The 25,389-nt window shown below is 34.1% G+C and overlaps 2 protein-coding genes and 1 long non-coding RNA gene across 3 annotated transcripts; 2 read left to right on the top strand and 1 right to left on the bottom strand.

Annotated features, from left to right (window-relative positions):
- Positions 1-7,077: 7,077 nt before the first annotated feature.
- LOC18032375 (berberine bridge enzyme-like 4) lies at positions 7,078-8,736 on the bottom strand. The gene has a single exon (XM_006421923.1). It carries the CDS (start codon positions 8,734-8,736, stop codon positions 7,078-7,080), a length of 1,659 nt encoding a protein of 552 aa, XP_006421986.1.
- Positions 8,737-12,807: 4,071 nt separating this feature from the next.
- LOC18032333 (coumarin 8-geranyltransferase 1b, chloroplastic) lies at positions 12,808-16,448 on the top strand. Its single transcript, XM_024190887.1, has 12 exons — positions 12,808-12,871; positions 13,256-13,563; positions 13,673-13,756; positions 13,841-13,915; positions 14,010-14,093; positions 14,503-14,592; positions 14,789-14,893; positions 15,091-15,186; positions 15,757-15,828; positions 15,914-16,009; positions 16,132-16,236; positions 16,407-16,448. The coding sequence occupies exons 1-12, from the start codon at positions 12,808-12,810 to the stop codon at positions 16,446-16,448; spliced, it is 1,221 nt and encodes a 406-aa protein (XP_024046655.1).
- Positions 16,449-17,650: 1,202 nt separating this feature from the next.
- On the top strand, positions 17,651-18,490 carry LOC112101218. The gene is made up of 3 exons (XR_002907339.1): positions 17,651-17,698; positions 17,846-17,903; positions 18,235-18,490. It is a non-coding gene; the product is annotated as an uncharacterized LOC112101218 (long non-coding RNA).
- The last annotated feature ends 6,899 nt before the right edge of the window (positions 18,491-25,389 follow it).

Raw genomic sequence — 25,389 nt, 5'->3', positions numbered from 1 at the left:
ATAATAGTTCAAATGGTGGTTATAACAATAATGGATCTCAATTTGCTGGTGGTAGAAATTTCTCAGAGGTTGTCTGTCAAATTTGCTTCATTCCTGGACATGGAGCAAATAGGTGCAAGAACAGGTTTAATCCTTCTTTTGTGCCTCAGAAAAATTTTGGTAGAGGAAATTTCAGAGGTCAATATGGTAGAGGCAGGTCTTTTAATGGTTTTGGAAAAGGTTCAATGTTTCCTGGTCCTCATTTTAGATCAAATTTTGGAAACTCTTATATGCCAAGAGGTGCTATTTTTCAAGCCAATATGGCATACTCAGATCCCGCTATCATCTCTGGTTATCCTTATTTTAATCACACCACTGGGCTTAATAACTTTCCTTCTGGTTTCACTAATGGATTCACTAATGGATTCACACCATATGCACCTGGTTTCACTAATGGAGTGCTTAGTAATTCAGCTCCACCAACTCAGCCACACTATGCTGTAAATCCTGAGATGATTGAAGATCCCTCATGGTACATTGACAGTGGAGCCACAAATGATATCACAAATGATTTAGGTAAGCTTGTCAATTCTAAAGCTTATATTGGTAATGAACAATTACTGGTTGGTGATGGAAATGCATTGCTTATTGAATATATTGGATCAATTCAGTTTGTCACAAACACTTTTGAATCACTGCTCCTAAATCATGTTTTACATGTACTAAAAATTACCAAAAATTTACTTAGTGTTTCTAAACTGCTTGCTGACAATAATGTTACACTTGAATTTGTTGGCACATCTTGTTTTATTAAGGCCAGGAGCACAAGGATCATCTTGCTTGAAGGAGTTGCTAAAGGAGGTCTCTATAAAGTCAAAAGTTCAGTCTCTTCCTCTCATCTTCAGTCTGTTACTAAGTCAGCTGCTGTCAATACAGTCACTCTTAGTCAAAATAAGTTTCAGTCTCTTTTTGCTTGTCTTTCTCATTCAACTTGTGAAAAACTTAGTTCAGATTTCTATCAGGGCAGTGGCAAAGTTTGTTTGTCTGTTGTGACTGAGAAAACTCTTGATGTAAATCTTCTTCATAGAAGATTGGGGCACCCTGCCATTCACACTTTAAAAACAGTTTTGAATTCATGTAAAAAATTTAATGATATCAATAAAACTCAAGAGTTAGAATTCTGTAATGCTTGTTAATTTGGGAAGAATCATCTGCTTCATTTTAATTCTGTTCAAACTACTTCTATAGCACCATTACAACTTCTTTATGTAGATCTTTGGGGACCTTCTCATGTTGTTTCCAGCCAAGGTTATACATATTATATGTTCATACTTGATGATTTTAGCAGATTCACTTGGATTTTCCCATTAAGAGCAAAATCTGATGTTCTGCCTGTGTTTGTCAGTTTTAAAAATTTAATTGAAAAACATCTACAAAGAAACATCAAGGTTGTTCAAACAGATTGGGGTGGGGAATTCAGGTCATTTTCATATCTGCTCAATAACTCAGGGATACACTTTAGACATCCTTGTCCTCACATTCATCATCAAAATGGGAGAATTGAAAGAAAACACATGCATATAGTTGATATTGGTCTCACCTTAATTGCCCAAGCTCATCTACTCTTACCTTTTTGGTGGGATGCCTTTTATACAGCAGTCTTCTTAATCAACAGACTCCCTACACCAACTCTACATAATATATCTCCATATCAGAAACTTTTTCATCAAACACTAGATTATTCAACTCTCAGAGTCTTTGGTTGTGCATGTTTTCCTTATCTTATACCTTATAACAGACACACACTAGAGTTTAGAACTGGGAGATGTATTTTTATTGGTTACAACTCTCATCATAAGGGGTATAAATGTCTTCATTCTTCTGGGAGGGTCTACATTTCTAATCATGTAATCTTTGATGAAAAATCTTTTCCTTATGCTCCTGGTATAGATTTTTCATCAGTAACAGAAGTTGTTTCAGTCAATTCTTCAGTTGAGTCAATCCCTGAGTCTGCTTCTGTTACACAATTCCAGGCTCTTTTAACAGCAACTTCAGCAGTTGATCCTGTATCTCCAGTTTCCAACTCTCATCAGGTATTATCTCAAACTTTTAATACACATTATACCTCTCTATCACACTCAACTACTGCCATACCTGATATCTCATCATTTAATTCTCATTCTCAAAATTCCCCCCTCATATTCTTCCTGCACCTCCTTACATTGGCCATTCTATGATAACTAGATCCAAGAATGGCATTTTCAAGCCAAAGTCTTATCTTTATGTTCTTTTAGCACAAACATATGAGCCTACCTCTGTTTTTCAAGCTTTATCTGATCTATTATGGTTCAAAGCTATGCAAAATGAGTTTAAGGCATTAAAGGTTAACCACACATGGGATTTGGTTATGCTTACTGCTCCTGTTAAGGTAGTTGGTAACAAGTGAGTTTTCAGAATCAAATACAATCCTGATGGAACCATTCTGAAGTACAAAGCAAGGCTGGTTGCTAAGGGCTTTCATCAGACCCATGGTGTTGATTATACTGAAACTTTCAGTCCAGTAGTAAAGGTTTCTACTGTCAGGGTAGTTCTCAGCATTGCAGTCATGAATAATTGGGTTCTTAGGCAAATAGATGTCAATAATGCCTTCCTAAATGGCTTTCTTGATGAGGAAGTATATATGTCACAACCTGAAGGCTTTATTGATCCTCACAAACCTCAGCACATTTGTAAATTGAGGAAAGCTCTTTATGGTTTGAAACAAGCTCCAAGAGCTTGGTTTGCTAGACTTAAAGCAGCTATGCTTTCTTAGTGGCATTTTCAGAATTCCAAGTCAGATAATTCACTCTTTTATAAGAGAGAAAATGGGCACTTAATTCTGGTTTTGGTGTATGTGGATGATATTATTGTTACTGGTTCCTGCTCAGCAAAAGTTCAGCAAGTCATTCAAGATATGCAGCAGACTTTTGCCTTGAAAGATCTAGGAGAACTCAGTTACTTCTTAGGCATTGAAGTCTCTAAAATTCAAAATGGAATTCATTTGTCTCAGGCTAAGTACATTGCTGATGTTTTGGAAAAGCATGATTTAGTTAACTGCAGTCCAGTGCCAACACCTATGTCTACAGGCCAGCAGCTCACCAAAGCTTCAGGTTCTGAAATTTCCAACATATCTCAATTTAGAAGCATTATTGGAGCATTGCAATATGTTACTCTCACTAGACCAGAAAATAGCTTTTACTGTCAACAAGCTCAGCCAGTTCCTTTCTAATCCAAGAACTGCTCATTGGGAAGCCTGCAAAAGGCTGTTAAGATATCTCAAAGGCACTATACATTTTGGTCTACAGTTCTACAATTGTGGAGTTATGCAGTTAAATTGTTTCACTGACTCAGACTGGGCTTGTGATCGAGGTCATAGGAAGTCAGTTGCTGGTTTTAGAGTTTACCTAGGTGCTAATCTTGTTTCATGGTCATCTAAGAAGCAAGCAGTTGTCTCAAGATCCAGTACAAAAGCTGAGTATAGAGCTTTGGCTCATGCTGCATCAGAGGTCATTTGGATACAGTCCTTGCTTGCTGAGCTAAGAATTCAGTTAAGTACTACCCCAATTATATGGTGTGATAATCAGGGTGCAATAGCATTGGCTTACAATCCAGTTTATCATGCTAAAACAAAGCATGTTGAGCTGGACATTCATTTCATCAGAGATAGAGTGGCATCAAAAGAGTTAATTGTTTGTTTTGTTCCTAGTGAAGATCAAACAGCTGATGTCTTAACTAAAGCTCTCACTTTCACTCAGTTTCATTATTTGCGTAGCAAGTTAAATGTTCACCCTAGAAGCCTCAGCTCAAGAAGGGATGTTAGTGAAGCTGATGATTTGTAGAGAACAGAAAAGAAGCTTCAGTTTAAGAGGGGATGTTAGTGAAGCTGCTTAATATGAAGAACAGAGGATTCGAGTGGAGCTTATTTAGCTATGCTTGACTGTAGCAGATTCACTTACTCAGCTGATGTGGCATGGTGACGTGGCCTAGTTAGTTATTCTGAACAAGCATTCTTCATATGTGTGTAACAGATTACTAACAAAGTGTAACAAGCTACTCTCGTGCAATATATATATAAGTGTAATATGTTCAGATCCAATTAATAAAATAGTTTCTCAAGTTTTCTTTATGTTGCTTTCTTTCATTTTCTTTAGCTTTCTCACTTGCCAAACATAAATACTTAAAGTTCTTTCAGTGTGTGTGTGTGTACACTTAGGGGTCTTTAGAATCCAATCCTATATGTACACTTAGGAGTCTTTAGAATCCAATCCGATCTACTCAACCTGTCTGATCCGTAGAAATCCAATTCGTAAAAATTCGATTGATGGATTGGTAGATTGGATTGGATTGAAAATTTAAAAATCCACAAGCGGTAGATTGGATATAGATTTACTTTTGTAAATCTGCGAATCCGCCAAAAAAATATTTATTTAATAAAAAAATTAAAATTGTAAATGTGGCATTAGTGCTTACTAATAAATAAATAAATTAGAATATAATTATATTATATCTTATCTGATAATAATATAAAATAAAAATAATTAAATAAACAAATATAGTTTCCTAAGCAGTAACTACTGATCTAAACAAATGAGTTTTTTTTTTGGGTTAAATATTTTGAAACTTTGAATGCATTTTATAACTTTATTTAAACAATTAATTTATTTAAATCTTATTTAATCTTGAATTTGATCGGTAAGAAATAATTTTTAAATTAATTTTTTTTTATTTTGTTAGTTCATGGATAAGACAGAATTAAATAAATAAAATACAAACTTTGAATGTGTTTCAGGTGAGCTAAGGTGTTTCTAATTACTAAGCACTTAATTATCCATCTATGATATATGGTATCATCGTGAATTTCAAGTTAAATATAGTTGTCCCCTACCTTCCACTCCTCTTTTTTTTTTGTATTTATTTTGTTGACATTTCTTTAGTACATCTGTGGACTATTTCAAGTTCTGTTGTTTATTGAAAATATGGTTCATTAAAGCAGGTATTTCATAATTACAGTGTCTGATGGGCTATTGTTATGGCTAATGAGTTAGTTGTGCATTTCTATGGTTATTGCTAATTTCAATGTTCATTTTGCAATCCAGCAATTGAGATGCGGATATAGAATATTGACATCTTCAACTGTCGCAGACCTTACGGTTGCAGAGTTTTGAATTTATTCTATCTAGGATTTATTGTATTTTATTTATTTATTTATTTAATATTTTTGGATAGGAAACAAAGAAACTAGTATTAGTAAGAACTTGAATTTATTGTAGCTATGAGATTTATAACTTGTAGTGGGTGTACTGGGTGGAGATGGTAATAAGAAATTGGCAAATTTTAGCTATTGTTGTTCGAGTGGTCTAAGTATGTCCTCAAATTTATGTACTTGTTAATGTATTATGGTTTCAGTGATTAAATCCTTCTTAAAGAAATTGAAGCGTGAGAGAATTGGTTTTTTAATTTATTGAAACTGAAACCATAAATTTATACAAGACAGTATGTGAGATTAAAGGAGCAAGTGGCCTAAACTTAAGCTATTGCTTTCCTAATTAATGGCCAAATCACAGCCACTAATGCATGACATTTATGCACAGCTAGCATAAAAGGAATATTTATAAAAGAATTAAATCATTGAAGATATTCTATAGAGATAATCTAGACGTTGGAAATCCCTTTGATAGTGCTCTGCATTCCGCAAATTAATCTCCATGATTTTCCAGCGATTGAGTTCTTTCTGTAAATTGATCTTCATGATTTTCCAATGATTGAGTTCTTTCCTTATCACTTCTTACTTCTGATCTATCTTGAAGGTCTTATGGTGAAATTGTAGATTCAATCTTATAACGTTGACTGAGAACTACATATAGTGCAAATTAGAAAACTTATTTTTGACTTTTGAGTGAGCCTGTGCATTTTGTCAGTATTTGATCCCTGATGGTGGCTGTCTAAGTCTCCTTATTACTTTCTTTCCACTGTTCCTAACCTTTAGAAAATTGTTATTATCTGCCTGGTGACTGGTCAAGTTGGAGCTATTCGGCTTGGGATTAGCAGGGCGTTGCAAAATTGGGAACCAGATCTACGTGCCGCGCTCAGATCCGGTACAACCTGCTAAAGCATTCTCTTTCATACCTTTTACTTCAAATGCTACCTTCTACTAATATTAGAAATTTATGCTAATCCACATAGCGAGAACTTCTTTACGTCATGTTAATGTTGGTATATTAACCAGTTGTTCATAACGTAACCCTACTCGCGTGTCTTAACAGCTGGGTTCTTGACGAGAGATTCACGTGCGGTTGAAAGGAAAAAACCAGGGAAGGCAAAAGCGAGAAAGAGCTTCCAATGGGTTAAGAGTTAATCGACAATTGGGGCTTCCATTTCAATGGCCCACGTTCTATGGAAGTTCAGTTTTGCCTCATTGCAATAACTTGTTGAGGCTTGAGAGTATCCAACCGGCTGGGCACATCCATTCAACACGCCCTGCTTCTTGCTTTCTGTACGCTCACGGTCATGGAAAAGCTGTGAAGATTTTTGAGCAGTTAATTTGTTAAACGAAACTGTTACTAGTTTGTACCCTTATTTCATCTTTATGTGCAAATACAAGAGAGGAGCATATGTTGAGCCCTGAATTTCGGTGTTGAGTACTGTAATGTCTTTGCTTTAAGGACAATCATACAGTATTAGGATTGATTTTACCATTGCTTCTCTTGATTGTAGCCAGACGGAAATTATTAGTTTGGATTCAAATGTGAAGATATATAATGTTGGGGGAGAATAATGCAAAAAGATTGTTCAAATAATATTAACTTTATCAACCCTTTCGACCGACGGTAAAAGATCTTAACAGAAGCAGCCTTGTAAATAGGAGAACATATCGATGACTAAATCAGCCAGCTGTCTAATTATCCACGAATGTTTATTAAAAGGGAGACTTTGTATGCGATCAAGCAGTAGCAGTAGTAGTTGATACATAATCACTGAAGGTTTATTGAAAGGGAAACTTTATACTAACAACGCCATCGATCACGTTATATTATTTTTTTTAACGTCTCTATTAATTAATTAATGATTTCTCTTCCTACTGCCCTGGCGAACGCGGGATGGGATGCTTTGTTCGTTTCTAAAGAAATTATCAGGATCCGCCTTAGTTTTGACATCAACCAATCTTTTGAAATTGTTCTTGAAGTATTTGTTTCCCCAAACGCCGGCTTCTTCGACGCTTGTGTAATTGTCACCAAAGTTATTTCTTCCGATTTCCAGATCCTTGCAATTGAAATATGTAGCTCGGGGATTTTTGGTAACATAGGGAGCCATGTAATCGTACAGCTTTCTGTCCAACTCAATCACCCTTTGAGATTCTTCATCATCATACCATTCCGCATAATACATGAGGTGGAATTTGTTGCTCCTGTGCGGGAATGCGGTTGCCGTCTCCGAGATCTCGTTGAATCTTCCGCCATAAGGAAATGAAATCACGTAAATGTTGTGCCCTCCTTCTTCATACAGAACCTCATACATCCCTTCCAAGGCTTCGACAGGAATAGGTTCCCTCACGTAGTCAGATTTTGCTTTCATGTAGTATTTGGCAAAACTAAGCCTGTCAAGCAATAACTCCAAATTCAGATTCTCTTTTGCGTTGAATGCACGATGGTAGACGGTTGATTCAACCCAGCTCATTTCTTGGCAATCTTCTTTCCTCACACCAAGCTCAGGGAACCTCTCCTGCATCAGCGGAAGCAGCCTATCTACTCCACCCAGATACTCGGCCGAGAATATGGCCACCATCGTTCTCTTTCCTTCCACTGATTTAAGCCCAGCACTGATTACTAATTCTTCCGGAAGCTTATACGCAATCTGCTGCCATTTGTGATGGATCTGTGTTGCATTCTGTTCCAAGGTTCTTACAACTGTGAATACAGTCACAGTTGACGGGACATCCACTAGGTTCACTTTCCAAGCGACAAGGATTCCGAAGCTAGCTACCCCACCTCCTCGAATGGCCCAAAAAAGATCTTCTCCCATTGATTTTCTATCAAGAATCCTGCCATTAACGTCCATCAAGTGAGCATCAATTACTTGATCAGCAGCAAGACCGTATTTACGCATTAAGTAGCCAAACCCTCCACCACTTAAATGTCCACCAACCCCTACAGTGGGGCAAACTCCTGCCGGAAAGGCAAGAAGGTTGTTACTTTCCTCAGAAACTTTGTAATATAGTTCCCCAAGGGTGGCACCAGCTCCAACCCATGCTGTCTTCTCTTCTGCATCGACGTCGATTTGATTAAAGTTTATCAAATCAATCATCACAAATGGAACCTCAGAAACGTAAGAGAGACCCTCATGATCATGACCCCCACTTCGAACTATGGTTCGTAGGCCATGTTTTCGGGCACATTTGAGGACCGATTGAATTTGTGATACGTGAAATGGCGTGACAATGACTTGAGGTCTCCGGTACTCGGGCGATGCGTACAGAAGATTTTGTTTTAAATTATTCAATATCGATATATATGAAGAGTTGCTTTGGGTAAAAATTACTTTAGAAATGAAGGTGTTCTCAGAGTGTAGAGAGAGGCATTGAAGAAACTTCTGATTAGTGTCGTGATGAACATGATCATCAGCTAAAGCTATCCCATGAAGAAATGATAACACAAGAACTAAAGTAGTAGTAGAAATATTAAATGGCAGAATTGATGTAGTGCTTTTAGTTTGAGGCTTCATTTTGGTAGATGTCTGATGATGTGTGAGTAGCCAAATGAATTCTATCCCTTAACTATATATCCTTTCAATCCAACAGCTCTCCTTGACCCAGTAATTTTAATAGTGTGGTATGCGGTGTATGATTGTTGATAAATATCGTATGTTAATAGTTTTATATTCTAATCATGATTGATTATATATTATGATATATTACATCAATGCACGAACAATTTCGTGACTGGCTGCATGTATATGTTCAGACATAGAGTGGAATATTTGACGGTCCTATTGGGTGGGCTTCTTATATTTATTGTGAAATGCAGTGTGACACCTGAAACAGTCGAAATAAATGAATTGTTTAAAAAAATATATATAGTAACATTGCGATTTTATTCGGTACTTAATTTTTTTTTGTTTTAACCACGAAGTATTATGGCGAGAGTCTCAACTGTGGGAGGCACTTTTAAGTCGGTACCACAATTCAGACTAAAAGTCCCTGCTCGAATCGGGAGGCACATATTTTCCCAACAAAGATGACTTCTCTGAGACTCGAATTGGGGAGCAAACCCAGTCAAGCCACTTAAAAGGGACTCCATTGCTAGTAGAGCCAATACTTTGTTGATTTGTTCGGTGCTTAAATAATGCCCACTTTGTACAACTGTTTCCTTTTTTTTTTTTTACATTAATATCAATTATTAAGCTCTTATGCTGGTCGAAAAAAGTCTATTAAGCACAATTCTAAAAGAGCATGAGAGTTCAATAGGAAGTTTAATAAGTCAATTAAGCACAGTTATATAAAAGTATGAGAGCTCAGTATGAAGTTTTATTTTTATTTTTGAGAAGAGAGCTCAGTATGAAGTTTAATAAGTTAAGTAAGCACAATTATACGAGAGCATAAAAGCTTAGTATGAGGCTTCATTTTGGTGGATGTCTGATGATGTGTGAGTAGCCAAATGAATTCCATCCCTTAACTATATATCCTTTCAATCCAACAGCTCTTCTTGACCCAGTAATTTTAATATTGTGGTATGCGGTGTATGATTGTTGATAAATATTGTATGTTAATAGTTTTATATTCTAATCATGATTGATTATATATTATGATATATTACATCAATGCACGAACAATTTCGTGACTGGCTGCATGTATATGTTCATACATAGAGTGGAATATTTGACGGTCCTATTGGGTGGGCCTCTTATATTTATTGTGAAATGCAGTGCGACACCTGAAACAGTCGAAATAAATGAATTGTTTAAAAATATATATATAGTAACATTGCGATTTTATTCGGTGCTTAATTTTTTTTTTTTTTTGTTTTAACCACGAAGTATTATTGGGAGAGCCTCAACTGTGGGAGGTATCTTTAAGTCCGTACCACAATTCAGACTAAAAGTCCTTGCTCGAACTGGGAGGCACATATTTTCCCAACAAAGACGACTTCTTTGAGACTCGAACTGGGGAGCAAACCCAGTCAAGCCACTTAAAGAAGACTCCATTGTCAGTGGAGCCAATACTTTGTTGATTTATTCGGTGCTTAATTAATGCCCACTTTGTACAACTATTTCCTTTTTTTTTTACGTTAATATTAAATATTAGACTCTTATGCCGGCCAAAAAAAGTCTATTAAGCACAATTCTAAAAGAGCATGAGAGTTCAATAGGAAGTTTAATAAGTCAATTAAGCACAGTTATATAAAAGTATGAGAGCTCAGTAGGAAATTTAATAAGTTAAGTAAGCACAATTATACGAGAGCATAAAAGCTCAGTAAGAAATTTAATAAGTCAATTAAGTATAAATACATGAGAACATGAAAGCTCCTACATGAGAGTTTAATAAGAAATTTAATAAATTAATTAAATACAGCTATATAAAAATATGAGAACTCAGTAAAAAATTTAATAAATTAAATAAGCACAGTTAAATTAGAGCATAAAAATTCGGTAAGAAATTTAATAAGAGCATAAAAATTCGGTAAGAAATTTAATAAGTAAATTAAGTATAACTGTACAACACTTGTCAAAAAAAAAAAAAGTATAACTGTACAACAGCCAGCTAGTGTTAGCAAGTAGCCTGCAGAATGCAGATGGCTTGAAAAACGATTTATAAAGTGGACGGAAGCAGGGAACAATTGCGTGAAGAAAAGTAACCGAACAAGTGAAATGACAATACGTGGTCGTACAACCCTGAGTTATCATGATTCCTGCTTCTTGGGTATATCATAGGTCCCACACCCACACGGCATTTAATATCAATTATTTGATAGCAGTGGAGTGTGATTGCCAAGTGAAAACTACTTACTGTTACTTCAAGGCATCTGAAAAATCGACAACCCCAAAGAAACAAAAGCATGCATTGCCATCACCCCAATCTGCCAAAACGGCCATGTGGCCACCGCCAATGGCCACTCTGTGTTGCTTTCTCGTTGGAGAGGAACTCGCCTGGTTGCACCGAAGATAATTTAGTTACATGCTAATTAGGCTGCTGAGACTAGAACTGGATTGGTTCGATTGAAACCAGAAATGGAAATTCAATAGTTGTTAATCATTTGTCATTTCACAAAACACGAGAGTAATACATGTACATGCGTACTCTATTCTGATTTGAGCAGGTGTGGCTGTATTTTATCTGATTACTGGCGAATGAAAGAATAAGAGCATTGGCCCTGCTATCCCAGGTGCAGGAGCGTAGCGGGATGTGTCAACCGGCAATGCGAGGTCGTATAGATCATTTCTTATTAGCAAGGATTTGGAAGCTTTGGGGGAGAGCTTCACATAGGACGGGACCGGGCTAGAGGACTCTCTATCGTCCCCATCGTCCTAACAGCCGATCACGCAATTAGAGCTACGAACAGTTTGATTGTTCTTGGGCAACAGAATCCGTAACACAATCAGGGGTGCCGGGTGAACGTGGTGTGAACACTTTTTAAATATATCACTCCTATACTTTAAATTGACAAAATACTTTTATCGTCCACTAGTCCATTAACTTTCATTATGGTAAATTGACTATTTCGTCCTTAATACTCAAAATGAGGTAAAAAAATAAATTTACTCTAAAAATTAATGTAAATTTTCAATACACAATTTTTTTATTTTTTTTATTAACAATACATTTTTTGATTAAAAAAATTATTAATGGTACATATTATTAATAATTATTCATAAAAACTCCATATTATACCATAAAAAATTATTAATAATATATAATTTACAATTATACATATTATACCATAAAAAATTTTAGTTGGAGCTTGGAGGAGTAGATCTTCAAAAATTTAGGTTAAATTTTAGAAGAGTAGATTCGGTTGTAAAATAATTTTTTTTAGCAATTATAAACAATTATCATTGTTTTTAATCAAAGTTTCGTCCATTTTAAAAGATTAGATTACCGTTATGATGTCAGCGCTTGCAAACGGCAGTTAACGGATTGGTGGACGGCAGAAGTATTTTGTCAACTTAGGGTATATGAGTAATACACTTAAAAAGTATTCACACATGTTTAATACGAGTGTTATTTAAGAATAAATGACTGATAATTTCCCTAAAAACAAATACCACCTAAACATATATATGTTAATGGAACGTGTTTTTGGAATCTAAAAATGTAATAATTAAAATTTCGTGGTAGGCTGGTAGCATTCCAAGTGCTGCCAGTCAAGAAAAGGATGCCACATTAAAAAAAAAAACAAAAACAAAAAAACATGACTCATGCCGGCTCTCTGGCTTTATTTTGGATTTTTTAAATAGTAATTAAATATATTTCAATAGCACCACAAGACGCACCGAGTGCTATTTAAGACAAGATTTTGAAAAAAAAAAAATTCATTCCCGGCCTGCCCCAGATCTGTAGTTTTATTTTTTGGAATTTTTTTTAAAAATAATAATTAAAAAGTATCTCTTTCGTTGCGTAACTTTGAAAAATACCAAATTTAAAAGCAAATGCATTTTAAGCGTTATCGCTGCTTCGCAAAAGAAGACAACTGCCCAAGACAATTATAAATTGAGGGTTCGATCAGTTAAATTTTTGTCAAGCTCTCTCCACAACTGACGCGAAAAGAAATAAAGAGAGAAAGAAAGAAGCAAATAATCATGTTGCTTCAAATTAATCCGCGATCAAGCTTTTCTTTGAAATACCATCCTTTGCAACACGCTGGTAAGCTTCCTTCTAATATTTTAAGAATGTCCAAAAAATTTACATTTAAGGTGAATTTTATTCTCCGTTTCTCACTCGCATGTGTTTGGTATTGATAGCTTTACTACGTGCACATCTATTCTTTGATAGTGAAATTATGTCGTATAAGTTTATGAGTCTAACTTATGCTCAAAGTATAATTGTGAATCTTATACATTTAATTCATAATTTATTTTTAATCAATATGGGATGATGTCCCTAGCTAATACTAGAGATAAAATCTGATGATAAAAATTTATCAGAGGCTTAAGTGATTAAAAAATAAATTAAGAGGAAACAAAGTTCTCATTCTATCTTTTTGTTTTTTGTTTTTGGTAAGATAATTAATATTTTAGCCATATTTAGGTTCAGTTAAAACATTCCAGACTCGAGTGAAACACATAAATGGCTTGGCAAACAAAAGTGAAAGCAAGAAGTACTCCGTCAGATGCTCCTCCGAAAGTTCATTTTTTTTAACCAATAAAATTGGACACAGCGAGGATTTAGTAATCAATAGAAATCATAAACTATTGAGCAAATCAACAGTTGCACTGGCAGCTCAAGATGGGTATTCATCAGAATCCGAGCTGGTTTCAACAAGCTTTATGCAAGTTTTGAACAAGAAGTGTGATGCATTCTATCGGCTTACTCGTCCCTACAGTTGCGTTAGCATTGTGAGTTTGCTTAATTAATTTTAGGTGTATGTGTAAAATGATAGACAAATCAATCTAGCTTCTTTCCTTTTCTTTTTGTTTTTCTTATGATCAGTTTTAAATTTATCAGATTGCAGCGTTATTATCAGTTTCTTTGCTTCCATTACAAAATCCTGCTGATTTCACTCCCAAGCTTATCATAGAAGCATTCAAGGTAAAATTTAAATGGCTTAATTATTGTCAAGTTTATTTTGGAATTTGGATGAGTTAATTTTTTTTTATTGATATTAATTTTCAGTGCATGGTGCCCGCAATAATGATGAACAATTATGCCAATGCCATAAACCAATTGGCAGATGTTCATATTGACAAGGTATATATATATTTCACTCACCCGTATATTTTGATTATTTCATGTATAAATTATATATGTTTGGCTAACAAATTTAGATTAAAATTGTCAAAAGGTTAACAAGCCTCATCTTCCCCTTGCTTGCGGAGACTTTTCAATGGGAGAGGGACTTGCAATTACAATAGCATCTCCATTGATGGTAATTAATTAAGCAATGACCAAACAAAATTAAGGTCTTGTTTAAAATTGAGGTTGGGCAGTAGTAATTTAAAAGTTACAACACTAAAGTAAAATATTTGGTAAACACTAATTGATTTAGTTTGGAAGTTAAATTTTTTTTTTTTTTACACTTATATGATAAAAGATTTATTATATCTTTACTGATTTTGTCAAGATTATTATTTAAAAATTATATTTACTGCATACTATTGACTTTTATTTCATAATTATAACATTTTTTCTACAACAATTGTAAAGCACTTCAATATCGAACAGGGCCTAAAGCTTTTAATTAAGTTTGTTTTCGCATCTTCTACATTGTTAATTATGATTTTACTGTTCAAATTTATGTAAACCTTAATTACTAATTTCCTTTAATTAATTTTCAGGCTGTGGCTATGGGGATTATGCTTCGATCTCCACCACTAGTTATAGGCTTCATCATATGGTGTATAGTTGGAGGCGCTTATTCCATCGATGTAAGCACCCAAATTATTTCAATACACGATAGTTATTTTTGGGAAAAAAAAAATCCAAATCAGAAACTTCAGTTAGAGATGAAGATGAAGTCAATTTAATTAATTAATTATTTCAAAAATAAATTGGTTAATTGATCAAATTGATTAAGTTCATCATCTAATTAATTGTTGTTCGCAATCTCAAACTTGCATTTAGCTTCCTCCCCTTCTTCGATGGAAGGGAAATCCATTGATGGCTGCAGTGACTATCATCAGTATGAATGGACTTCTACTTCTTTTTCCTTTCTTCATACACTTCCAGGTATTTACACTGTTAAGACTTATTTTGAATATCATTGTTAGACTCTTACCTAAAATGTCAAGCTATTGGGTCATGCGACTTTTCTGACATGTACACGTACAAATTCTCAAATTTGTCAATATATATGGTTTCATGCCAAAAGTTGGTCATTTATATTTTCAAACTAATTACAAAATGGATTTGATACATAAACACAGAAAATTGTGCTCGGTAATCCCGTATCATTTACGAAACCAGTGTTGTTTACCGCTGCTTACATGGTGATCTGGAACGCTGCAATTGCATTTGTGAAGGTAACTAATTCAGAAATTGAATAAATAACTATATGTATATATAAACGTACAGTATATGAATATTTCATGTCCATCAATAGCAACAACTTATATGATAAATTTTATACTTACAGCCTAATTGGTATATCTTATCTAATGATCATAAATGCTTATTTAATTATATAAGCTATTTTCAATTTTTTTTTTTTTGTTGTTTGGATTTTTTGAGTAGAGATTTTAAAAATTAAATAAGTTATTTTGCCTCTACTAGTAAAAGCTCAAACTTTGGGTTTTTACGAATAGTAGTTGAATTTTTTTAAATATTAAAATATCTAAAATATTCTTTACTTATTTCATAATCTTATTTTATTCCTTTCAAAACATAACTTCAAATACCTTGCATATTAAGATAATTTTACAGTTTTTAATGAACGCTCTCATTGATAATCAAACAACCAAATTTTTTTTGATAAAAACTTTATTTGTAAAAACTCTTCTAATAAAAGTTCTATTTAAATAAGCTCTTTTTGAAAATTTATACCAAACGAAGCCTTAATTATTTTTGGTTTTGGACTTATATATAATATATAGGATATACCCGATGTGGAGGGTGACAAAGCATTTGGCCTTCGAACGCTCCCAATCATCATAGGGAAAGAAAAAGTGAGTAATAATAATTTTCTTTACCAATATATTTATGATTTATTGGCTAACAATATTAATGATATGTTTCTATAATTTCTGAAAGGTATTTTCGATTGCTGTTAATATGATGTTAATGGCTTATGGAGGTGCTGTACTAGTTGGAGCTTTTTCGCCTTCCGTGTTATGCAAACTTGTTACTGTAAGAATTTTAATCAGTAATTTCTACAACAAATTTAGCCTTGTTTTTATATATGCACTTGATCTTGAATGTGATCTTCGTAACTCATCATTTAAATTTTTTTTTATGATCTTTTCTTGTAGATGATAGGCCACTCCGCATTGGCTTTCGTTTTGTGGCGTCAGGCTAAAACTATTGATCTCTCCGATAATAAATCAGTGCAATCTTTTTATCTGTTCATTTGGAAGGTAAGTGATTCCTATTTCCATGTGTGAATACTTAATCAAAGAAAAATGTTAAAGAAATTGAAGGCTAGCTGACAAGATTTTGTTAGATTTTTGTGCTTAAATATCATCGCTCCTTAATCAAGATTTTTCATTTACTTCCATAGTGACATGTTTTGCTGACGCATCTGCAGCTGTACTATGTTGAATTCTTATTTGTTCACTTCTTACGCTGAGAATGAGAAGTCCTTACAAAGAGGAACAAAGTGAGTAAAGAAAATTATGAATGCGCGGCCAAAATCATATCGGCATCACGTACTAAATACTAAAATGCTTATCTAGCTCTGTGCTTCCTTGCAGCAATTGTTGCACTATGTTCTGTTGTACATTACGCGTTAAATAAGTTGTAAGGTTGTTAATTTTGTAATAATTATAATAACTATGTTGGTTATACTCTAACTCAGAGCATTCATTGCAGCCATTGGATTTAAAGTTGAAACAACTAACATCAGTTGTTTTCTTATTGTGTGCCGAAATATGTCCAAAGTTTTGGGGTGTGTGTGTTTTATCCTTGTTTTTATTATTTCAATTCCTATTTTCCACCATTTTGTTCTCTTTTATCTTCATGAGTACAAAATACAGTAAAATCTCAATGAAATCATCACTTAATAAATTAATAATCTCAATTAAATAATATTATTTGTTAATTCTGACTTGAGGCCAACATATAAGACTAATAATTGAATATAAGATAAGACACTACCAATATATATATATATATATATATATATCATTTTTAGTTTCATAGAGAACTCACCAAATATATGTTGATGGAGGCTCGCTTTCAACCATAAGATTCCTTTGATTGTTAAATGATTAGGACACTTCTGTCCTTATTGTTTTTCGAATGATAAAAATATTCATCCACTCAATCAGCAATCATCCAAAGTTGTAAATTTTCAATAATTGCATCTCTCTTTTTGGCATAGGCTCTTCTGCCATATAGAATATGACAAATTTATAACCATTTGAGCAGGTGGCTGCATAACTTGCATGTATACTTGCATCTGCCAGAAAAATTAGTCCACTGAAGATGGCCCATTCTTAAGAGACGGTGAGTTAGAATGCCATCAAATTTGAGCCATTCAATCAAGACGTATCCTCAAAGTTGCAACTACTTAGCTAATTGTTTGCACGCATATGATTTGCTTGTCAAATGATTGGAAGAAAATAACATCAACATATTCCTTTCAAGTTTCTAAAATCATTCAACATACCTTCACTTCCACAACAAGGCTGGCCTGATTTTGGACAAATTAAAGACAAAATATATACACATCATCATATCTTGCAAACAGAAGCAAGAGCATTCTAGTTTGTCCAAAAGTATATAAATTGCCTCTTTTGTTTTCATTTAATATCTTCCAAAATCCCAATACTTCATTCGGGGGGAAAGAAAAGCTTTTCCTTTGTTTCTCCAGAAGAGGTGAGCATGCATCCTACTCTCTCTTTTTCCCCACCTTCAACTTGCTTCTCAAGTTTCTTTAAATTCATTCCTTAGGGATGAAATATTTTGATTATGTTGTTTACAGGAAACTTTTTTTTTTTTTTTGGTTATTGTATATGCCATAAGGTAAATTAAATGAAGAAGAGAATTAGTGCACGCATCCGAAAGTGCCTTTCCCATGCAGGTTTGTTTACATGTTTTTAAGTTCTTTTTCTTTTTCTTTTTCTTTTATCATATAGAACAAATGTTAGTACTATCTCTTGAGATTTTAACTGATTAAACCAATAAGAAGCAGTAACAGGGTTGAAATTGGAGCCAAAAGTTAGCGGGGTTATGTTTTTAAGGGTCAAAGTTTAGCTAATAGAACTATGAAAATTTAGAAACTAACTTCGTTTATTTTAATAACTAAAAAAAAGGTACAGAACCTAGCTAGGACCAATGGTTGTTGAAACTTGAAAACCGTTGTTGAAATTGCACTAACTAATAAACCTATAATACATCAAAATTTATTGCAGACTTTGCAGGTGACAAATAACTTTAGCTGGCAAAGCCAATGACATATTATTTTCCTGGGTCCAGCTACCTTGCGTCATGGGTTTGATACACTAAAACATATTTTAAAATTATATGTGGGTGAGAAGTTCAAAGGACTGACGATATCCACATTTTAAAATCATTCGAATTTTAATACACTAAAACAGTGAAAGATAGAGAATTATTAGTTCATATTTTTCTCATCTTCTAGATCCATCAGCAATAAAGTCACATGATCGTCGCCATATAATAACAAAAAGAGTCTTATTCTATATATATCGAAATTTGATTGTAAATTTAGTTTATCTTTGGAAAGAGGTAGTTTAATTCTTTTGAAAAACATTGTTTTGCATGTGAACAGATTTAGTGTCTTTTGAATGAGCTTTGTACTAGGATGTTAAATCATGCCGAAGAATAATGCTAAATAATAAGCCATCTAGAAGGGAACCTACAATAAAGTGGCCTCATTCATATTCATGTCTCTCTTTTATACAATCGCGATAGGTCTCATTATCAAAATCACTTCCCATGTGACCTATTTAAAGCCGATGCTTGAGTTTCATTTCTTTTGTACAAACATCATGGGCAAACTTTGTCTCTAATATCATGTTAATTTTGTCAAATGATGAATTATTAAAGTTATTGACGGGACAAGAGCCAAGGCATCAGCTATCAAAAGATGAACTTAGTAAGAAGAGTTAACGTCGATGTTAGGGAATCAATTAAAGTGTGGAAAAAAAGAGTACAATTTTATAATGGTTATTATTGTTTTGGTGGATATATAAAGCATCAAGCGTCGATATTTCCAACCAACTTACTGATGTTGATGTACGAGAAGAATATGCTCATGCCTTCCAGATAGAATCATACAATGAGTTTTGGACACGTGTCCTTACGTTATCAAACAAAGATTCAGCCAAGTCCGTCCAAGTTGAATCTACAACCACAGCTCGGATCTCATCCTCTCGGCTCTTTGCCGAGCAACTCTTGGATCTCGATCAATCCACGGTTATTCGGATCCTGGACTTGGTCAAAACACCCTCTCTAATATATGATTATTGTTAGAAAAAAATAATGAGATAACAATTTAATGCAGTAGCTAATATTAACAATAACATAAAACAGCAACTGGAAATCACAAATGAACAACTGAAAAATAGCAACTGGAAATCACAAATGAACAACTGAAAAATAGCAGGGAAAAGAAAACCGAAACAGAAAAATTAATCTGAGGCCTGCACAGAATAGTATCCTTAAAATAGATTTACCACCTACTGAAATGCTTTAGGTTTGCTGGTAACTGTTTCCCAGGATACAACAGGCACAAATTTTCCGTCAATCACAGACAGCCAATTTCGGCGAACCACAACAACGGCAAACTCAATCAGAAAACAAGATGAAAGAAGGAAGAAAGAAAAACCATAAGCGCTTTGTGTGCTAGTTTCAGTGTGTGTGAAAACAGAAGGGAATGTGCCTTTTTATACTCATGTGGGTATGTAACAACAACATAAAAATTGAATTTCAGTATTCAATATATATGTAATTTAATTGCTGTAACAGCCATTGAATTTAAACAATTCAATTCAATTGCATAACAGCCCAAAAATAATTGCGAAGCTGTTACAAATTTTTTGAATTCAAAAGGTGTGAAACTGTTAAGAAAAATTTAATACTGTTAAGAAAAATTAAAGGAAATTAAAAATGTGCCATGCAAGCTTAGGTGATTTTGGGTTGACATTCGTGTACGCGGGACATGCGGGCGCAAACGAGTTCAACCAAATCGGTCATAGATTCGCACCAGCCTTGCACACACACATGTGAAGAGAGCCTCTATCCTTAAAATTATTGTTCATGCATGGTTAAGTGTTTATATATAAACACTAATCCCTTGGCTTCTTTTTCTCATGTGGGATAAGCCTCATTTCCTTTTAAATTTTCAACTTTAAGGGTGAACTTTGAGAGACAATTTCTCATTCACCCAAGCACCATTTTGAGAAAATAAAAATACATTTTTAAAGTATTAACAGAGTAGAATCCAAACCTCACAAGATTTTTCACTATCGTTAAGTGGGACCCACTCAAAAAGTGCAATCAAAATAGCATATTGATATGCTATTTTTTCAACAATTATTTCACTGAGACCGCCAATGCTTCTCTCTTGAAAGGCATCGATAATATTTGTATTAAGTATCGACTTTTAAAGTCATTGTTTTTTTTTTTTTTTTGTGTAAGACTTTTAAAGTCATTGTTAATTCACTTGAAAATGCTCATTCTTTATCGATAAATTATTTTTCGAGTGTAGTAATCCAACTAACCGTATTTTCTAATTTATCAAACCCATTTGCTTCGACTGATTCGACCACTCGTCGATTTCGGGTCGTTCAAGCCGGATGCGGGAAACTACTCAAGCAACTCGAGTCGAGTCGAGACGAGGCTCGGGCCAGGCTTCAACTACATTCCTACTGGCTATCACAATTTCACTAACCGTTGGATACCATAAGCCGGCTAGTGGCTCGGCTAAATGATGAAATGGAGCACATGCGTTCAATGGTTAAGTTTTGGCTTGAGAGGGGAGAGACTCGGCTCCAGGCAAGCAGTGAAGTCGCCCACCAGCTAATGAAGAACGAAGCCAGCTTCAGCTTGATGAGCTTGAAGAACATTTGCACTTGTGCTAGATGACTGTTAACAGAGCTAGAAACCTTGTCATGAAAGAGATTTTGGATCCCGGTCAATCTAGGAGCTGGGATCTAAATGTGATGAAAAAAAATAACTACTTTTTGAAAATTGTTATTTATTTATGTTTAATTATGCTTAAATTACCACTTTATTGTGATGCTTTCCTTTATATATATATATTGGATTTGCTAATTTTGCGTTACACGTACGTCTTAAATTTGTTAGCATCTCTTAAGTTCCATCAATATTTGACATTTAATTAATTATCTATAACATGATCTTAAGCTTCTCTATTTTTACAAGTTGTAATAATTTGCTTCTCTATTTTTACAAGTTGTAATAATTTGCTTCTCTATTTTTACAAGTTGTAATAATTTGTTTCTCTATTTTTACAAGTTGTAATAATTTTAAGATAATTTTACTTAAGCTTATTAATATTATGGTGATTGCAACTTCTAAAGAAATATAAATGTAATGATAAACAAATGCAAAGCAAAGAGTGCACAATAAGTTACGTGGTTCGGCATAAAGTCTACATTCACGGACAAAGATTGGAAAATAATTTAACAAACAAATAGGAATTAGAAAATTAAAAACTACTTTTAAAACACAATAAATCAATACACCTAAATGGATCTTCACTAAAATACTCAAGTAGAAATTCTCACAATTCTCTCAAATTGTTTTAATTGTAATTGCTCTCAACTTTCGTAATTTAAGATGAAAAAAAAAAAAGCTACCCCTCTATTTATAGGAATGTATGTTTGCACTATTTCTCTTAATTTTGGTAAATTATCAACTTGTCTAATGTGTATGAATTCGGCACCCAATTTTCTATCACGTTTCTTGAAAAATTCTCCAAATGGGGGGTAGCTATAGTACAGGCATGTATGAGATATGGAAAAAGCTATTTCCCCTAACTCGCGCCCCGACTCAAGCCCCGAATTGAAACTCACCGTTTTGATTAAAATGAAAGCGCGCCGTTTCACAACTAAAGCAAAAAACGGTGCATTTTGCTTGCCAAATATTTCCCCTTCCCTTCATCATTTCCCTTTGCCTATCTCTTTTTCTTTGGCTTCTTAAGAAGAAACAATGAATTTGCTCACATCAAGCTCCAATCATCATCTTCTTTAAAGATGCCAAGATCCTTTGCTTCTCTTTTCTCCCACAAGAAATCACAAACACTTGCCTTCAAAGATTACTACACAATCTGGTTCAACACTCTGCAAAAATCCCTCCTCCCTCTCATTCACAAATCTCTTTCTTCATCTTCTTCGCAAACCCTCCTCTACTCTCACGTCGAGCTCCTTCTCAGTCATTTTCTTTCCTATTGTGACGCATTAAACAATGCAGCCACCCATGAAAACCTACCCGACCCGTCTTGGCGCAATAGTCTTGAAATCCCATTCCGCTTTCTTGGCAATCTCCACCCTTAAGTCTTCACCAACCTCGTTAGATCGCTTCTTGATGAAGAAAGCGAAGAAGAAGAAGAAGACAATGATGATGAATTTTTTGATAATAGGGCGTGGCAAGTGTTCATGGCGTGGAGGAATGTGTCCAAGAATTTAATGTCACAGATTGAGCAAATTGAATGTGGGTTGAGGCTAATACAGAGATGAAAAGCATATCAAACGGTGTCATTTTGATGCTGATAAAACAAAAAAGAAAAATTCACGAAAAGTGCAAAAGTTTAACTTTAAAATAAAAAATTAAACTTAATCAAAACAATATCGTATTGGTAATGTTCGAAGCTTGACTTAGGGTTTGACCTGGGGTAAATAGCAGCACCGATGGGATATATGTGCGAGAAATTACCATTAGATTAAATGGAGTAGATCCAACGGATGAGATTCGTTTCATTATTAAATAATAAAAAATTTTGAGACTCCTCCCCTTTCCCTCACCTCACTTCTCATCTTCTTGTTCCACGGCCATCAACAACGGCGCTAGTCGGGAATGATCAATGGCAGCAGCTGATGTTCTTCTCCAGCGATGATCAAGAGCAGCACAAATCCCTCATGGCTTCTCATTTACCGAACCAACTCTCACAAATCCCTCAAATCTTTATTCGACAAAGCCTCCATGAAAATCTTCAATCGACAAAGCCTCCAAGAAACTCGAGACCATGAAAATCGAAAATCCAGCTAAAATCTTCACCCAAAAGATTGACCGTGTCGAGACCAGCCTCAAAGAATCCAGCCGCGATATGTCCTTGTTCAGGTTCAAATCCACCACTATTGTCGCCCTCGTTCTGTTCGTCGTTTTTGGCCTTTCGAAGGGGAAAGTTGTTGCGAAATTACCGTTGAAGCCTTTGGGATTGTCATGGAGATGAGCCAATAGCGAACTTCGTTCATAAGATAGTGGTTTGTATTTCTTCTCTATTCTTTTTTATGCGCCAACTCGATTTTTTAATACAATTAATAATTTTTTTTTATCTATTTAAACTATTTTAGGTTCCAGGAGACTTGGTACTTGACGTATCTAGCATGACAAACTAGAGAGGGAAAATTGCATAAATGAGAAAGAAAGACGAGATTGAGTTTTAAGCATTTTATAGGTGATATAGCATTGGACCGGGCATTTTTTAGGAAAGGATACATGAGTCCAATCCCAACTTGTTTGTCATTGAGAAAACCCCCAGTAGCATTATATTAAAGATGCCTTATTTTCTTCTTTTCGTTTCTCATTGTTTACTTCCAGAAAGCAAAAGAACATAATACAAAATGGTAGCTTTGGTTTTTAGCTGGATTGTGCTATGCGTTTTGTTTCTTGTAGGTCCTGTTTTTCAATATTTTTGTGGCCGTTAAATTTGATTTCTTTGATATTTTATTTTAAACATAAGATGTCATTAATTAATTAATAATGGAGTGCTAGGAATGCAATTTTATATTAAGCATCATATGCAATTTGTTTTGGTGCTGTTTATGCATAAAAAACTTCCAGGTGCTGCTTAGCCACTGTTATCCACCAAAAACAGTACCTGGAAATTTTCAGGAGCTATTTTGCTGCTCTTTATGCACAAAAACAGCACCTGGAAATCTCCAGGAGCTGTTTTACTACTATTTGTGCAGAGAGACTGTACCTGAAAATTTCCAGGTGCTGTTTAGTTACTGTTATGCTGCAAAAAGAACACCAGAAAATTTTCAGGTGTTGTTTTACTAATGTTTATGTAGAAAAACTGCAGCTGAAAAATTCCAGTGGTGATTTCCTACGGCTTTATATTCCTGTAAATTGTACTTCATTATGATCTCGATTTTCCTTTTTTTTTTAAATGGTAGGATTCCATTAGAGTAAATTGGATTTTATTTTTGCCGAACATCAACTTAAAGCGTAATTTGTAATTGATATTTTTTAGCTTGATATATACTTTATCAGAGTTGATTTTTTAAGCATCTATTTACTCTTGTTTGCAGTTATGAAGATGCTCAGCAACGTGAAGGTATTTCCTAACAATTGTTCTGAATCATAATAATAGATCTACGTGGCTTGATTCATGCGTTATGAAAATATTTACTACTGCTGATATACATATAACTCCAAAAGTTAGTGTACTTCATGTTATTGTTTTATGTATATCTATAGATTTCAAATATGAACTCTATATTCATCTTCCTAGTTCTTTTATGGTTCTATGTAGTTTCAGTGGAGAGGTGTTTTTATCTAAGTTATTGAAGCTTTGGTCAAAATTTGTGTTAAGACCCCTAGAAAATCTTGGACATATCATGCTAATAATTGAGGTGTATTACACAAATTTTTTCGATGTGCATGAGAGGGGACTAATAGTTTGGTCACAAGGTAAAAATATTATTAATTGTTAATAGAATTTGCATGAAGGACATTAAATAACTCCGCTATTCACAGTTTATAATCTTTACTCCTAGGAGCTCTTACATGTAACGTCATTTAATGTATATTGGTTTATGAAATTTTTAATATGGGATTTTGTATCGCCTATAATCAATTAGTTGTTTGTTTTATAATCTCTTTTATATTTTTGTCTTTTAGGTTAAATCGATGATATTCCAAGTGGGCTACAGGCGTTGCTATGGAGCAGGGGGTTTGAGTTGAATTACAATATTCACCATCCCTTTTAGATATAATGCTACCCTTTCATGTTTTTTTTTTTGGAGATGATACTTGTAATAAGATGCGCTTGCATAATATACTAGTTTTTGGTGGATTTTAGGGATGATATGTAGAAAATATTATGTTTGATATAGAAATAGTTAATTTGATTTATTTTCATTAAATTATGTTTCCTATAATTACTCAAAAAAATAAAATAAATTGATTTAGCATAATAGAGAAATAAGCCTATAAATTTGTAGGGGAATTAATGGAATTAAAAATTGTTACAAGGTTATTTGCTGGGGAGATTGTGGCTATAAACATTGGTAGCAAAATATAAGGGTTCTTTCAACTTTATTTTCCGGGAAATTGGTAGTAATTTAGCCATTATG

Source organism: Citrus clementina, unplaced genomic scaffold (assembly GCF_000493195.1).
Source record: "Citrus clementina cultivar Clemenules unplaced genomic scaffold, Citrus_clementina_v1.0 scaffold_9, whole genome shotgun sequence".
NCBI lineage: Eukaryota > Viridiplantae > Streptophyta > Magnoliopsida > Sapindales > Rutaceae > Citrus > Citrus x clementina.
This window is presented reverse-complemented; position numbering and strand designations above follow the sequence as displayed.

Excerpts from the sequence above, each read along its gene's own strand:
- LOC18032375 (XM_006421923.1), bottom strand. The coding sequence starts at position 8,736 with ATGAAGCCTCAAACTAAAAGCACTACATCAATTCTGCCATTTAATATT.
- LOC18032333 (XM_024190887.1), top strand. The coding sequence starts at position 12,808 with ATGTTGCTTCAAATTAATCCGCGATCAAGCTTTTCTTTGAAATACCAT. Across the intron at positions 13,757-13,840 it reads TTATCATAGAAGCATTCAAG|TGCATGGTGCCCGCAATAAT; the intron begins GTAAAATTTAAA and ends ATTAATTTTCAG. Across the intron at positions 15,829-15,913 it reads TCATCATAGGGAAAGAAAAA|GTATTTTCGATTGCTGTTAA; the intron begins GTGAGTAATAAT and ends AATTTCTGAAAG.